We start from the raw sequence: 13592 nt of genomic DNA, 5'->3' as shown, positions 1-13592 counted from the left end.
TGGAAGATCGAAGGGAGTCTCTTCGACGTAGTTACTAGGCGGGTCGTAGTTGCAGGTGATGTATGTGTCTCCAGAGAGGCACTTAACATGCTCACAGCCCAGTCTTTGGCTTGTTCTCCAAATCATTAGGGTGTAGTGGCCTTAGTCGCCGCCAGACTTGCAAGAGTTGTTGTTGCGGTTATAGTTGACATACTCATCGGCCTAGGCCTTCACCGCATCCATTGGTTTCTAATCGAGCATGCAGCCCCAAAATGCATTTTGCCTGTAAAGGTCATTCGAGTGGTGGGGCTTGCTATTGTATTGGAACGCTCCTATCTTGGCCACCCATTTCCATGTAAAACACGCTAGATTCATGTCCCAGGTGAGCTACAACATGTTCAATTGTTGGTGGATGTTGTTGTGATACTTCACCCTTATCAGGCGACCCATCGAATTTGAGGGGGCGGGGATACTATTGTAGGGGCTTCGGGCGCAGGAGGAGCAGGAGGGTCTATTCTTTTGATGGTTATTGGTGAGCTAATAAAGTAAGTTTTGCTGTCTGTTGTTCTGCCATGAAGTTGTCGCCAAAGACGAGCCATTCAAAACAAAAGGATCAGAAGCGATAAACACAAATAAAAGACAAGAGGAGAGAAAGAAAGGGAGGAGAAACAGTGGGGGACACATTGCCATCTTTGTTCGACGACTTTCAACTCTGGCTGCCCAGAGAGGGATGGGGCACTTTTACTACTTTCCCTCCCCTCCCAATGGTGGGTGTTGCCACAAAACCTTTCACATCGTCTACCATAGTTAATACTTTCACCCCTATTTCGTCGCAACTAATCAGCCCAATACGACATTCAAATGCCAAACGACATCACTCGTGGCTATCCTCTCTTTACCGAACGTTTCATTGATAAACATTGGGGCATTCTCACAAGCAAACATGAGAAGAAGGGAGGTTTAAGGCCATTCAATAAGAGCTCCACCGTATTAGACTTTCCACGTCTAAAAATGGTTAAAGAATCACAACTAAATCCTAATTTTAGCTTATTGGTTCCAAGATCCAATATATGAGTTCATTTTCAAGAAAAAACAAAAGATTACAATATATATTTGAGGTCTATTTTCTATATAGAACAGTGAAAACAAAACCTACAAGCAATTGAAATGATGAAATTTGTCAAACACATGAGATGAGCACAAGTAGCCCCAAGTTTGACTATTGGTCAATTATAAATTATATCCCTTTAATATTAGTCATTGATCAACGTTAACAATCCAAATCGTTGATCTAGATTCTATATATAGTGATCAAATTCTTTGTCTATTGTTGATTTGCGCAAAATCGCAATTTGATTCAACGAGTGAGTTTATGTTAGTAGGGCTGGCAACAATTAGATACATCTGAATTAAGTATGGACCCCAACTTGGATGGTAAGTGTGGAGTTTGAGTACTCTTTCACCTGGCTCAAACAAAGGTAATATCGAAAAATTAAAAGAAATCATGACTTAAAACAATTAAGACAAATGTAGAGAAATTTTATAATAAAAAATTTGATCTACTAGATAACATAAGCAATGATTTCCATAATCTTTTTTTAACTTCAACCAATTTTCAAATGAAAAGAATAAAAAGAGATATAAGGCTTTGGATAAGAGAAAATTCACTAATTTTTAGACTTAAACATTTTTAAAACTCTAATTATAGACCTAAAAAAAATTATAAGATAGTTTATAGAAGGTCCATTTGAATTTTTTCTTTCATCAAATAACTGACTTTAATTATGTAGTTTTTCAATTAATGGATTAATTTATGCTCAAGTCAAATATTGGTTGAGTTTCCAAGAATAATTGGTTGCTCATATACGCGATTATTCTCCCAATAAACTCTAGTAAATTTAATCGAGATAGAAAAAATACATCAGAATCTGCAGCGAGCGACGAGATGATGGCTAAAACAAATTCACTCTAGAATTAGTTAATATAGTTCGAGTGTTACACCAACTACAAATGTATCATTTTAGTTGAATTCTTCTTTTAATAAAAATATTGATTCATATCCAACGAGTGCCTCAAACAAAGAATAGAAAACAATTTTCTACAATGTTCTGTCAATGCGGAAGATCAAAGGGAGTCTCTCCGACATAGTTACCAGGCGGGTCGTAGTTACAGGTGATGTACGTATCTCCAGAGAGGCAGTTAATACGTTCGCAGCCCAATCTTTGGGTTGTTCTCCAAACCATTTGGGTGTAGTGGCCACAGACGCCACCAGGCTTGCAGGAGTTGTCGTTACGATTGTAGTTGACATACTCATCAGCCCAGGCCTTCACCGCATCCACCGGCTGCCACTCGGGCCCGCTGCCCCAAAATGCATTTTCCCCATAAAGGCCGTTCGAGTGGCGGGGATTGCTGCACTCCTGGGATGCCACTATGTTGGCCGCCCAATTGTGCGCAAAACGTGCCAGCGTTCTGTCCCAAGTGAGTTGCGGCATGTTCAATTGTTGACGAATGTTGTTGTGAGCAGAGAGAAACTCCTTCGCTTGCTTCACCCTTAATTGGTGACCCGTCAAATTTGAGGGGGGCGGGGATACTATTGTAGGGGCTTCCGACACAGGAGGAGGAGGAGGAGGAGGAGGTGGAGAAGGGTCTTCTCTTATGATGGTTACTGGGGAGTTGACAAAGTAAGTTTTGCCGTCTCTTGTTCTGTAAACCGACCCCATTGATACCTCCATGTACTCTACGTTAGTTGTTGGTGCCAACATTTGGGCTGACTTTCCTCGTGACGGAGATTGATTTGCTTCAGGTGTTAGCTGTTGATGTCGTCGTCCACCTCTTACCCTTCGTCTTCTTGCATCTCTTCTTGCTTTCATTCTCGCTATTGTAGCAACTCTGGCATCATGCTTGTTCTTCCATGAAGTTGCCGCAGAAGATGAGCCATTTAGAGCAAAAGGATCAGAAGCGACAAACACAAACAAAAGACAAGATGAGAGAAAGAAAGTGAGGAGAAGCAGAGGGGGACGCCTTGCCATCTTTGTCAGACGACCTTCAACTCTCTACCCAAAGAGGGACAAGGCACTTTTATTACGTTCTCTATCTTCACAACGGTGGGTGTTTGCCACAGAAACTTCCACATCGTCTACTATATTTAATACTTTTCCCCTATTTTGTCATAACTAAACCGCCCAATATGGAATTCAAATGCCAAACAACATCACTCATGGCTATCCTCTTTTTATTGAATGTTTCGTTGATAATTGGGGCATTCTCACAAACAAACATGAGAAGAAGCGAGGTTTAAGGTCCTTCAATAGAGCTCCACCAAATTAGATTTTTCATGTCTAAAAATAGTTAAAGAATCACAACGCCTAATTTTAGCTTCTTGATTCCAAGATCCAATATAAGTGTTCATTTTCAGGAAAAAAAAGATTACAATACATATATGCGGTTCATAGTTTATATAAAACAGTGAAACCGGAACCTACAATCAATCGAAATGATGAAATTAGTCAAACACATGAGATGATCACAAGAAATCCGAGGTTTGACTATTGGTCAATTAGTGATCATATCCAATTAATATTAGTCATTGATCAACGTTAACAATCCAAATCGTTCATCTAGATTCTAATATATAGTGATAAAATTCTTTGTTTACTATTGATTCGCACGAAGTCACAATTTAATTCAACAAGTTAGTCTATCTAAGTAGGGGTGTCCACGATTAGATGCATCCAAATTAAGTATGGACCCAACTTGGATGATACGGGTGGAGTTTGAGTACTGTATCATCTAGCTAAAACTAAGGTAATATTGAAAAAGTAAAAGAAATCATGACTTAAACCAATAAAGACAAATGTAGAGAAATTTTATAATAAAAAAATAATTTGTTCTACTAGATAACATAAGTAATGATTTCCAAAATATTTTTTTAATTTCAACCAATTTTCAAATGAAAAGAATAAAAAGAGATATAATATAAGGCTTTTGTTATGAGAAAATTCACTAATTTTTAGACTTAAATAATTTTAGAACTCTAATTATAGACCTTAAGAATAATATCATAAGATAGTTTATTGAACGTTCATTTGAATTTTTTCTTTCACCAAATTATATTCCATCAAATAAGTGACTTTAATTATGTAGTTTTTTTAATTAATGGATTAATTTCAGATCAAGTTTAGCACAATGTTGATATTTGATTTATAAATATTGGTGGAGTAATTTGATTAATCATAAATTCTTGAAAAAATAAAAAAACATTAATGGAGATGTAATAGGTAGTCATGCACTCTCCTTCTAAGAATAATTGGTTTCATAGATACCCGATTATCCCCCCAATAAACTCTGGCAAATCTAATCGAGATGGAAAAAATAACTTAGAATCTACAGCAAGCCACGAGATGATGGCTAAAAAAAGTCCATGCTAGAATTAGTTAATATAGTTCGAGCGTTACACCAGCTACGAATGTATTATTTTAGTTTTATTCTTCTTTTAAGAAAAATATTGATTCATATCCAACAAGTGCCTGGGACAGAGATTTGAAAACAATTTTCTACAATGATCTGTCAATGTGGAAGATCGAAGGGAGTCTCTCCGACGTAGTTACCGGGCAGGTCGTAGTTGCAGGTGATGTATGTGTCTCCAAAGAGGTAGTTACCACACTCGCAGCCTAGTCATCAACCCAAGCCTTCACAACATCCACCGATTTTCAATCGGCTCCGCTGCCCAAAATGTGTTTCCCCGTAAAGGCCGTTCAAGTAGCAAGGCTTGCTGCAATCCTGGGACACCACTGTCGTGGCTGCCCATTTGCACGCAAAACGCACCAAGAGGATCAGAATTGACAAACACAAACAAAATAAATCATCTAAAATTGGTCAAAAGTTGCCACTGTAGAGCAACCATTCAGAAAAGAAGGATCAGAAGCGACAAACACAAACAAAAGTTAGGAGGTGAGAAAGAAAGCAAGGAAAAGAAGAGGGGCCACATCACCATCTTTGTTCGATGACCTTCAACTCTGGCAGCCCAAAGAGGGACAAAGCATTTTTATTATGTTATATCCACTCACAATGGTGGGTGTTTGTCGTTGGACCTTCCACATCATCTACCATACTTGATACCTTCTCTCCCATTTCATCATAGCTGGACAACCCAATGCGGCTAAACAACATCAATTATGGTCATCCTCTTTTTACCAAACATTTTGTTAATTAACATTTGGGCAGTCACACAAACAAACATTAGAAGAATAGTAGATTATGACTCTTCAACAGGAGCTCTACCAGACCAAACATTCAACGTTTAAAAATGGTTAGAAAATCACTACTAAAGCCTAATGTTAATTTCTTGCTTCCAAGATCCCACACACGTGTTCTTAGAAAAAAGACAAGATTACAATACCTATTTGAGGGTCATTTTCTATATAGAATAGTGAAACCAGAACGTACAATCAATCAAAATTATGAAATTAATCAAACAAATGAGAAGATAACAACTAGTCAAAGGTTTTGATATTAATCAATTGGTGATCATATCCTTTTAATATTAGTCATTGATCAATGTTCACAATCTAAACCGTTGATCAAGATTCTAACTTTTGGTGATCAAATTCTTTGTCTACTATCGATTTGCATAGTCACAAATTGACTCAACAAGTGAGTTTATGTAAGTAGGGGTGACAATGATTAGATGCATCCAAATTATGTATGGACCCAAACTTGGATGATATTGGTGGACTTTGAGTACTGTTTCACCTGGCTAAAACAAAGGTAATATGAAAAAAGCCAAAGAAATAGTGACTTGGAAGTAATTAAGACAAATGTAAACAAATTTTACAATAAAATAAACAAAATGCTCTATTAGATAACATAAGCAATGATATCCATAATCTTTTTTTTAACTTCACCGGGTGTTCAAATTAAAACAATAAAAAGAGATATAAAGCTTCTGTTATGGAAAATTCACTAATTTTTAAACTTGAATATTTTTAGAACTATAATTGTATACATAAACAATATCATATGATAGTTTATAGAAGGTCCATTTGATCTAATTCTTTCATCAAATTCTATTTCATCTGATAAGTGACTTAAATGATTTTTTTTTAGTTAAGGGATTAAATTAATCTCATGCTAGATCAAGTTTTGCACTATGTCAATATTCAATTCATAGATATTGGTTTAGTAATTTAATTGATCATAAAATCATGCTGAAAATTTGAAAACAAAATTAATGGAGACATAATATCTAAGTCTGACACTCTTTTCAAGAAGAAATGATTGCTTTCTTCTTACGCTTAATGGGGAGTTGATAAACTAAGCCTTGTCGTCTCATTTTTTATAAAGCGATCATGATAATGACACCCTAACCTCTTCGGGAGTAGTTGTTGGTGCAAGTATCTGGGTCAACTCTGCTAGTGATGAAGATTGATTTTCTCTAGGCATTGGCTCGTGATATCATTGATCAGTTCTCACCCTTCGTCTTCTTTCATTTCGTCTTGCTCTAGCCTCTAATTGTGCTTTCATTCTCGCTATTGCCATGATTCATCGTGTTCATTCTACCATGAAGTTGTTGCCAAAGACGAGCAATTTAGAACAGAAGGATTAAAAGCGACAAACACAAAAGAAATATAGGAGGAAAGAAAGAAAGCAAGGAGTAAAGGAGGACGCCTCACCATCTTTGTCTGTCGACCTTCAACTCTAGCTGCCCAAAGAGGGACAAAGCACTTTTATTACGTTCTCTCCCCTCACAATGGTGGGTGCTTGTCTTTGAACCTTCCACATCATCTATTATATTTAACACCTTCTCCCTTATTTCATCCCAGCTAAACAGCCCAATGCTGCATTCAAATGCCAGACAATTTCACTCACAACCATAATTTCTTTTTCAGACATTTTAATAACAAATGTTGGGCATTCTCACAGACAAAAATGAGACAAAAATGAGAAGAAACGAGGATTAAAGCCTTCAATCGGAACTTTAACGACTTTCCATGTCTCAAAATGGTTAGAGAATCAAAACTAAAGCCTAATGTTGCTTCCATGATCCAACATACATGTTCATTATCAGATAAAAGAAAATATTACAATACATATTTGAGGTCATTTTCTATGTAGAACAATGAAACCAGAACATACAATCAATCGAAATGATGAAGTTAATCAAACAAATGAGATGATGACAAGTAGCATGAGGTTTGACTATTAGTGAACCGGTGACCATATCCATATCCCTTTAATATTAGTCATTGATCAACATGATCAATCTAAATCGTTGATCAGGATTTCATCAAATATACTTCATCAGAAGCAACTTTAATGATGTAGTTTTTTAATTAATAGATTAAATTCAGCTCCATTTAGATCAAGTTTTGTACAATGTTGGTACCCGATTCATAGATATTAACTGAGTAATTTGATTGATCATAAATTCTTATAGAAATAAAAAGAAATTAATTGAGACATAATAGGTAGTCAAGAACTCCTACTTGATTATCTTCCCAATAAACTCTAGTAAATCCAATATGATCTTGATAGTTTTGACTAATGGCAACTGGTGATCATATCCCTTTAATATTAGTCATTGATCAATGTTAACAGTCTAAATCATTGATCAAGATTCTAACTTTTAGATATCAAATTCTTTGTCTACCGTCGATTTTCACGGATTCACAAATTGACTCAGATGCATCCAAATTAAGTATGTAACCCAACTTGGATGAAACGGGTGGAGTTTCAATATTGTTTGACTAGGATAAAACAGAGGTAATATGAAAAAAAACAAAAGAATTCATGACTTGAACCAAATAAGACAAATGTAGAGAAATTTTACAATAGGAAAAACAAATTGTTATACTAGATAACATAAGCAATGACTTCCTCATGTAAACTTTTGTTATGGGAAAATTCACTAATTTTTTAACTTAAACATTTTTAGAACTATAATTATAGACCTAAAAAATATCTTAAGATCGTTTGTAGAAGGTCTATTTGATCTATTTCTTGCATCAAATTATATTTCATCAGATAATTGATTTTAATGATGTAGTTTTTTAATAAATTTATTAAATTAAACTCAAGCTAGATCAAGTTTTACACGATGTTGATATTCAATTCATAGTATTAAATTTCCCTTTGATTAATCATAAATTCTTGCAGAAGTTTAAAATAAAAAGATATTAAGGGATAACTAAAAAAAAAAACTACGCTAGAATTATATCATTTTAGTTAAATTTCCAGAAATAGTTTTCTGCAATGTTCACGTCGTGGGAGGATACCTTCGTACCGAATGTAGAGCAGAGACGTTCTTCCGATCTGCAATAGCTTTCGCTTTCCGGACGTAATCCAGTGGGTCTTCACCGATGCCCATGGGAAATGGCGAGAACGTAACCCAGCCAGTTTCCCCACTGAGAACCAGTGCTGCGTACCTCCTCCATCATCGTCCGCATAACCTGTTCAACACAAACAGTCGTCGTTGAAATCAAACCACGTCCCGCGAATCAATTCAGAAATTAATTGAATGGATGAAGACTCACATGGTAGGATAGCTATAATCTAATTCAAACACCTCAGATTTTGTTCGAGACCTAAATGCATATTGGGTGACAGATTTTGTATGTCGTCCTGCTCAGGTAACGGGAGAGACCGGCTGTAATAACTCCCAGCATAACATCATTTAGAAGAAAGAGTCGCATTAAAATGCCATTTTTGGCTTCCTCTACTGTTACCTCTCAGAGTACAAAAATGGCTTACCGTGTCCAACTCGCTCTTGATCAACTTGAAATCGTGGAGTTCCAGAGTCCAGTGAACGATCCGCTTCGGATGGAACTCGACGCATTCTGCTCCTTTGAACGCTGTCTCTGCATCTTCGAAAAACAGATACGTAGCAAAGAAGAGGAAAACGTGTATGATAGAATTCAACGCCATTCGAAGGAGCATCCAGGTTGTGGGCATGAACGCCAGGAAACATCCCCCCTTAATCGTCGGTCTTTTGGAAACGGAAACGGTCGGCGGGAGTCAGAATCGGAGGTTTTACGCGTGCGAGCAAGAAGTAGGAGATGAGCGAGGTGCCGTCTCCGAGCGAATGGTGGGGTCGCTGCTCTTAACGTTCAGTGCGCGGAACTCCCACTGAGGTTTCGACATATCCATGGTGCTTTTGGTGAGACCCGCGACGTTGTCGTCGACGAACTGATCTGGATCAGTCATGTCAGGATCCACATCTGGTATCACTCAGTTAAAGCGAGGTTCATGAAACAGAGGTGCGGCAGGGCTTAAGGGTTCCTCTCCTGCCTCCTCTCCATGGCTTCCATTCGCCATTTCTCCATCTCTTTTCGGCATTCGAAGCAGCTTCAGACCTCCTTTTCCGGGTACAGTTTCACAATCTCTGGAACCCATGGCCGACTTAGTAAGGCTTTACTCAGTGAACTTTGCTGCTACTGCGAGTCTGCGCTTTTATGAACTAGCAAGCGGACTTGGAGGGCCATGAAAACGCCCCTGATGTTCGGATAAAAAACTGAGAATTTGGTGACGGCGTTAAGTACTGCATTTATAAGAGCACAAAGAAACCCCGATATATGGAGATCGGAGATAGAGCCTTAACAGTGTCGATTCTGTGAAAGTGAAACTGTGAAAGAGTTTACTTGTAGGTTTGTAGGATCAGCTGCTCGCCTGACATGGCTTTTCTTCTTGCGCAAGCGTTGCGGCAGGGACAAATGACCAACTGATTAAACCGTGGGAAGGGAAGAAAGCAGGATAACGACGATGGAACGACGTGGGGTTTAGTTGAGGGCAAAGGGAAAAATTAATGGACTGCACCTGTCGTATCGGAATAAAATCTTGGTCCGAGAAATGCTGGTGACGTTAGGATTGCAAACATAACACGGCAAACTCCCAGATTTCCGAAATTGATCAAACAGAAACCGGAATCGGCGACAATAACCATAAGCACTCTAGTCTCATTACAGACTGCGAACTTGATCTTACTGCTTTTAATGATGAACACATGAAACTATGGGCGATTCACTTACATATTTGCCCAATCGTTCATCCCTATTTTGGCCTATCACCTGTTCCATCTTTATATTAACTTCATTAAATTTTAAAATTAAGATAATATATAATATATAAATAAACAATTAAAAGCAGAAAATTACACTGGAATCTACAACAATTTAATATTTTAACTAATTCCGAACCATATATCTCGTTTGTGTATAGAAAGGACATTCTTCCACAAACAAGGAGCTATTGCGATGATCTCCTACGGTCAAGAATAACGATACTGCTCACACTTTAGATTCATATCTGAGCTCCACCATTGGTGAATCCCGTGTGCATTTTTAAAATCCGGGGAAGGGCTCAAATTGAGAGTGCGATTAGCAGATGGAATGAGGTGCAGAGGCTCGGACTCCCTCCCAAGTGCAGTCAAGAACAGATCCCCAATCGAGTTCTGGGTAGCGAGCCTTTCAATACCTCCTACTCCAAGCTCCTCCATTTTTTTCCTGTGCTCAAAATAGCCAACATACTCGGAGCAAATGTGATCCTCTGGATTCACATATAAAGACGGCATCCATGCAGAGAGCATGCCGAAGTGATCCTCTGACCTAGGCCTTGGACGAGTGCTTTTCACAGCAATGGCAAGCCCCGCTGTGATCACACTACTTGCAACCCTTATTCCGTGCTTAAGTTTCTTGTCTTTGATTCTCTCAATTGGAGCCGAGAAGAACGGTGGGTTGAAGAGGAAAGTCTCAAGATGCATTCCTTGCTTTACCACGTTCTTTCCAGCCAACATAGCCATTGCTGACCCAAGAGAGTGACCTGTTAACCATACGTTTGCATGTCCAACTGCAGAAACCATGTTTTGAACAGCTTGCAATGCACTTTCAAAGCGAGAGGTTAGATGGAGCCCATTTTGGATAAAGTGGAGATCCAATTTGAGATCTTGTGAGAAGGAGTCTGGCTTTGTTATGGTTCCTCGGAAAGCTATCACGAATCTTGGAGCTTCTGGAGAAATTTTGTTTCGCTCCGTGGGCTCCAATTCATAAATAGCCCCAAATACAGAAAAATCTGCATCATCAATAAGCTTACGGATTATTTGAAAATGGAAAGATTCCCACCAAGGTGGTGAAAGAGCTGTGTGCTCCACACGATTCTGTTGCCGGTCACGTTCAAGAACATTGACACCCTGAACTAAGCTGGCGGCAACCGATCTCCTGTGATCTGGGTTTCTCCTGTAGGATAAGAAATTTGTGAATACAGTATTTTTGGCTGATCCTTGTACAAGCCTACTCTGAAATGATCTCAAGAAGCAAAGTAGGAGGGGAAACTTATACAGTTGTTTCAAACATAGTCTAATGAACATCCATAAGGACTGGGTGTTTGATATTCTTTTCTGCACTGAGAACATTGTGGATCTTGAAATAAGAATCAACAAAACTAAATAGTAGTGAAAAGACCAAATTCTGAGACAAGTTTAAATTGCTTCAAACCAAATTGAACATTTAACTCTCATGAGTGGGAAAAGTTATAGTTGGAACTTCTAAACGGTGCCAAAGCAACTCTGTCTGTGACACCAAGTAATAGTTGTACTCCATGAAACTTTGGTTGGCTATGTTATTTATGAAAGATTTTAGGGAAAAAAACAGTATGTCCACATAAGAAATTAAATGCAGAATACGGTGACTTACAAACAGGTACCAAATTATGGTGTAAAAGAGGTCCAAACAGATGTAACTAGACCTTTTGTTGAATATGTATCAAAATCTTTTGACACTATGCAATTTGAGGAATGGGCTGCAGCTTCCACCCAGAGGTTAAAACAAATCATAGATACAGGATTGTACACTTACACCGATGAAAATCAGTGACAAGCAGTAGGAATGAATTATAAATTAATATAAGTTACATTAAAAAAGTCCGGAACCGTACTGGGCAAGAAAGCACCTATGGAGAATAAGATACATAAGACAAGAAGTGAGGTGATAAAACAGTGATAAAAATTTGAGAACTTCCAAATGAGAGAAAAAATGATTATCCTCACAGGGAGTGAGGTTTTCTGCCAAAGACTAATTTTGCATTGAGAACATTACAAAATCCGAACTCAAACTGTACAGATACCACAGATGATGGAAGATGATAAGTTTCATCTTTGTGGCATTACCAATATGATGCACACATCAGTTCCCTACAAATCACAAAGGTAATATGTCCATTATAGGTTTTATTTTTTAATTGGATTACCCTAGAATATGGGTCCATCTAATAAAAAAGGAAATTCCCAAAAAAAGACTTACATCCTCCTATGTGTCATTTTATAGATTCATTTTCTTCATGTATTTAAGTAAAGAGTGCTTGAAATCTAAAGAACGTGATCGATTTGTTAAAAGATGTACCCAGTATAGTATTCTAGCAGGAATATATTAGAAGCCCTTGTTACAGAATTTCAAAGTTGAACTGTTGTCATACCAATCAATAAGTGTTAGATGTACAGGTCCACAGAGGCTGAATACGTCCCTCTCGGAAGTCATTTTAGTCACACGTATTCTTCACCTTGTCTGATTTTCACCTATTTCAACAATACAAGATTACAAAGAACATCAAGGAAAACTTAACTGGCACATCGAAAACAGCACAAACAATCAAAAGGGTCTTCAAAGTAAAATATTTGACAACAGAAGAAAGGAGTTGCACCCAAAATGCTAGCTTGCCACTAATGTGTGTTACCTTGGTTCACAGCACTAATGTCAGTTTCAAGCAAAGTTTATTATGCCACTTCACAGCAGCCAATCATCCTACTGGTAAACGGTTTTACTCTCAGTATCAATGAGCATAATCCAACTTAAATCGAAATAGAATTGCACTTTCTGATATTGTTTTCGGGCCACTAGAATTATAATTTCTTGATTATTGAAGAAACACTCACATTCAGTTTCCTGTCAATCTTCAATCATTTAGCATGGCCCATTACAAGCGCCGACTAAGGAATGGCAAATGGTAGAAATATCAAACTAATGCAGAGGTCACAAACATTTCATTAATGGTAAAAATATCACACATTAAGTTCAAGATTACCATAATGTGCCAACTATGTAATATCAATCAGCATTCCATCTGATGGGCAACTTCCACAGTCTGGATCTATCTCCCGATTTCTCACCCATAGTAGCGAATGAGATACAGAAGAACGATGGAAAATTTGTAGAAAAGGACATAATAGCGAATAGCAACGTACCTTGGGAGAATAGATTTGAGGGACGAAACTAGAACGATCTAAAGAACCTGTAGCCCAGTAATTTCTCAAATAAGCTATCAAAGAACCTGGTAGGATTCCTGCCGGAGAATCGGAATCAAGGAAGGACCGCCCCTCCGGCTCCCCTGTAGAAGGGGTAGGCTCAACGTTCAGAGAGCCAGAGTCGGAGACGGAGGGAATTGCCCGTCTAGTTTCTAACAACTACCTTTACATGATGTAGACTGGTGAGATGATCTAGACTCTAGAGCGTTGCCATCTGTGATCCGTGGGTCATCCTGATGCATAAAGAAGCATTTTTTCCAACTTATTTTGTAACGAACGAGAGCCTTAAACTGCACAGCAAATTATTACCAAAAATAAAAGATCAAAG

General features: G+C 37.9%; 1 protein-coding gene and 1 pseudogene across 5 annotated transcripts; both read right to left on the bottom strand.

Moving 5' to 3' along the window:
* Positions 1-8233: 8233 nt before the first annotated feature.
* On the bottom strand, positions 8234-9369 carry LOC137948057 (wax ester synthase/diacylglycerol acyltransferase 11-like; annotated as a pseudogene).
* Positions 9370-10084: 715 nt separating this feature from the next.
* On the bottom strand, positions 10085-13470 carry LOC137956003 (GDSL esterase/lipase At4g10955-like). Of its 5 annotated transcripts, XM_068803283.1 has the most exons (6): positions 13205-13470; positions 13045-13110; positions 12896-12949; positions 12697-12767; positions 12439-12538; positions 10085-11204 (listed from the first exon to the last, which is right to left on the bottom strand). In XM_068803283.1, exons 5-6 carry the CDS (start codon positions 12498-12500, stop codon positions 10241-10243), a joined length of 1026 nt encoding a protein of 341 aa, XP_068659384.1. In that variant the 5' UTR covers positions 12501-12538; positions 12697-12767; positions 12896-12949; positions 13045-13110; positions 13205-13470; the 3' UTR covers positions 10085-10240. The 5 variants fall into 5 exon arrangements, with proteins under 5 accessions (XP_068659384.1, XP_068659418.1, XP_068659392.1 ...); XM_068803317.1 differs by lacking the exons at positions 12697-12767; positions 12896-12949; XM_068803291.1 differs by lacking the exons at positions 12697-12767; positions 13205-13470 and having other exon boundaries at positions 13045-13195.
* Between the last annotated feature and the right edge of the window lie 122 nt (positions 13471-13592).

The sequence above is a fragment of the Aristolochia californica genome, unplaced genomic scaffold (assembly GCF_029961685.1).
Source record: "Aristolochia californica isolate CCGP_79_NKW_82.1479 unplaced genomic scaffold, dmAriCali1.0.hap1 SCAF_1, whole genome shotgun sequence".
NCBI classification, from domain to species: Eukaryota; Viridiplantae; Streptophyta; class Magnoliopsida; order Piperales; family Aristolochiaceae; genus Aristolochia; species Aristolochia californica.
The sequence above is the reverse complement of the archived record's forward strand: the minus strand, read 5'-3'. Positions and strand labels throughout refer to the sequence as shown.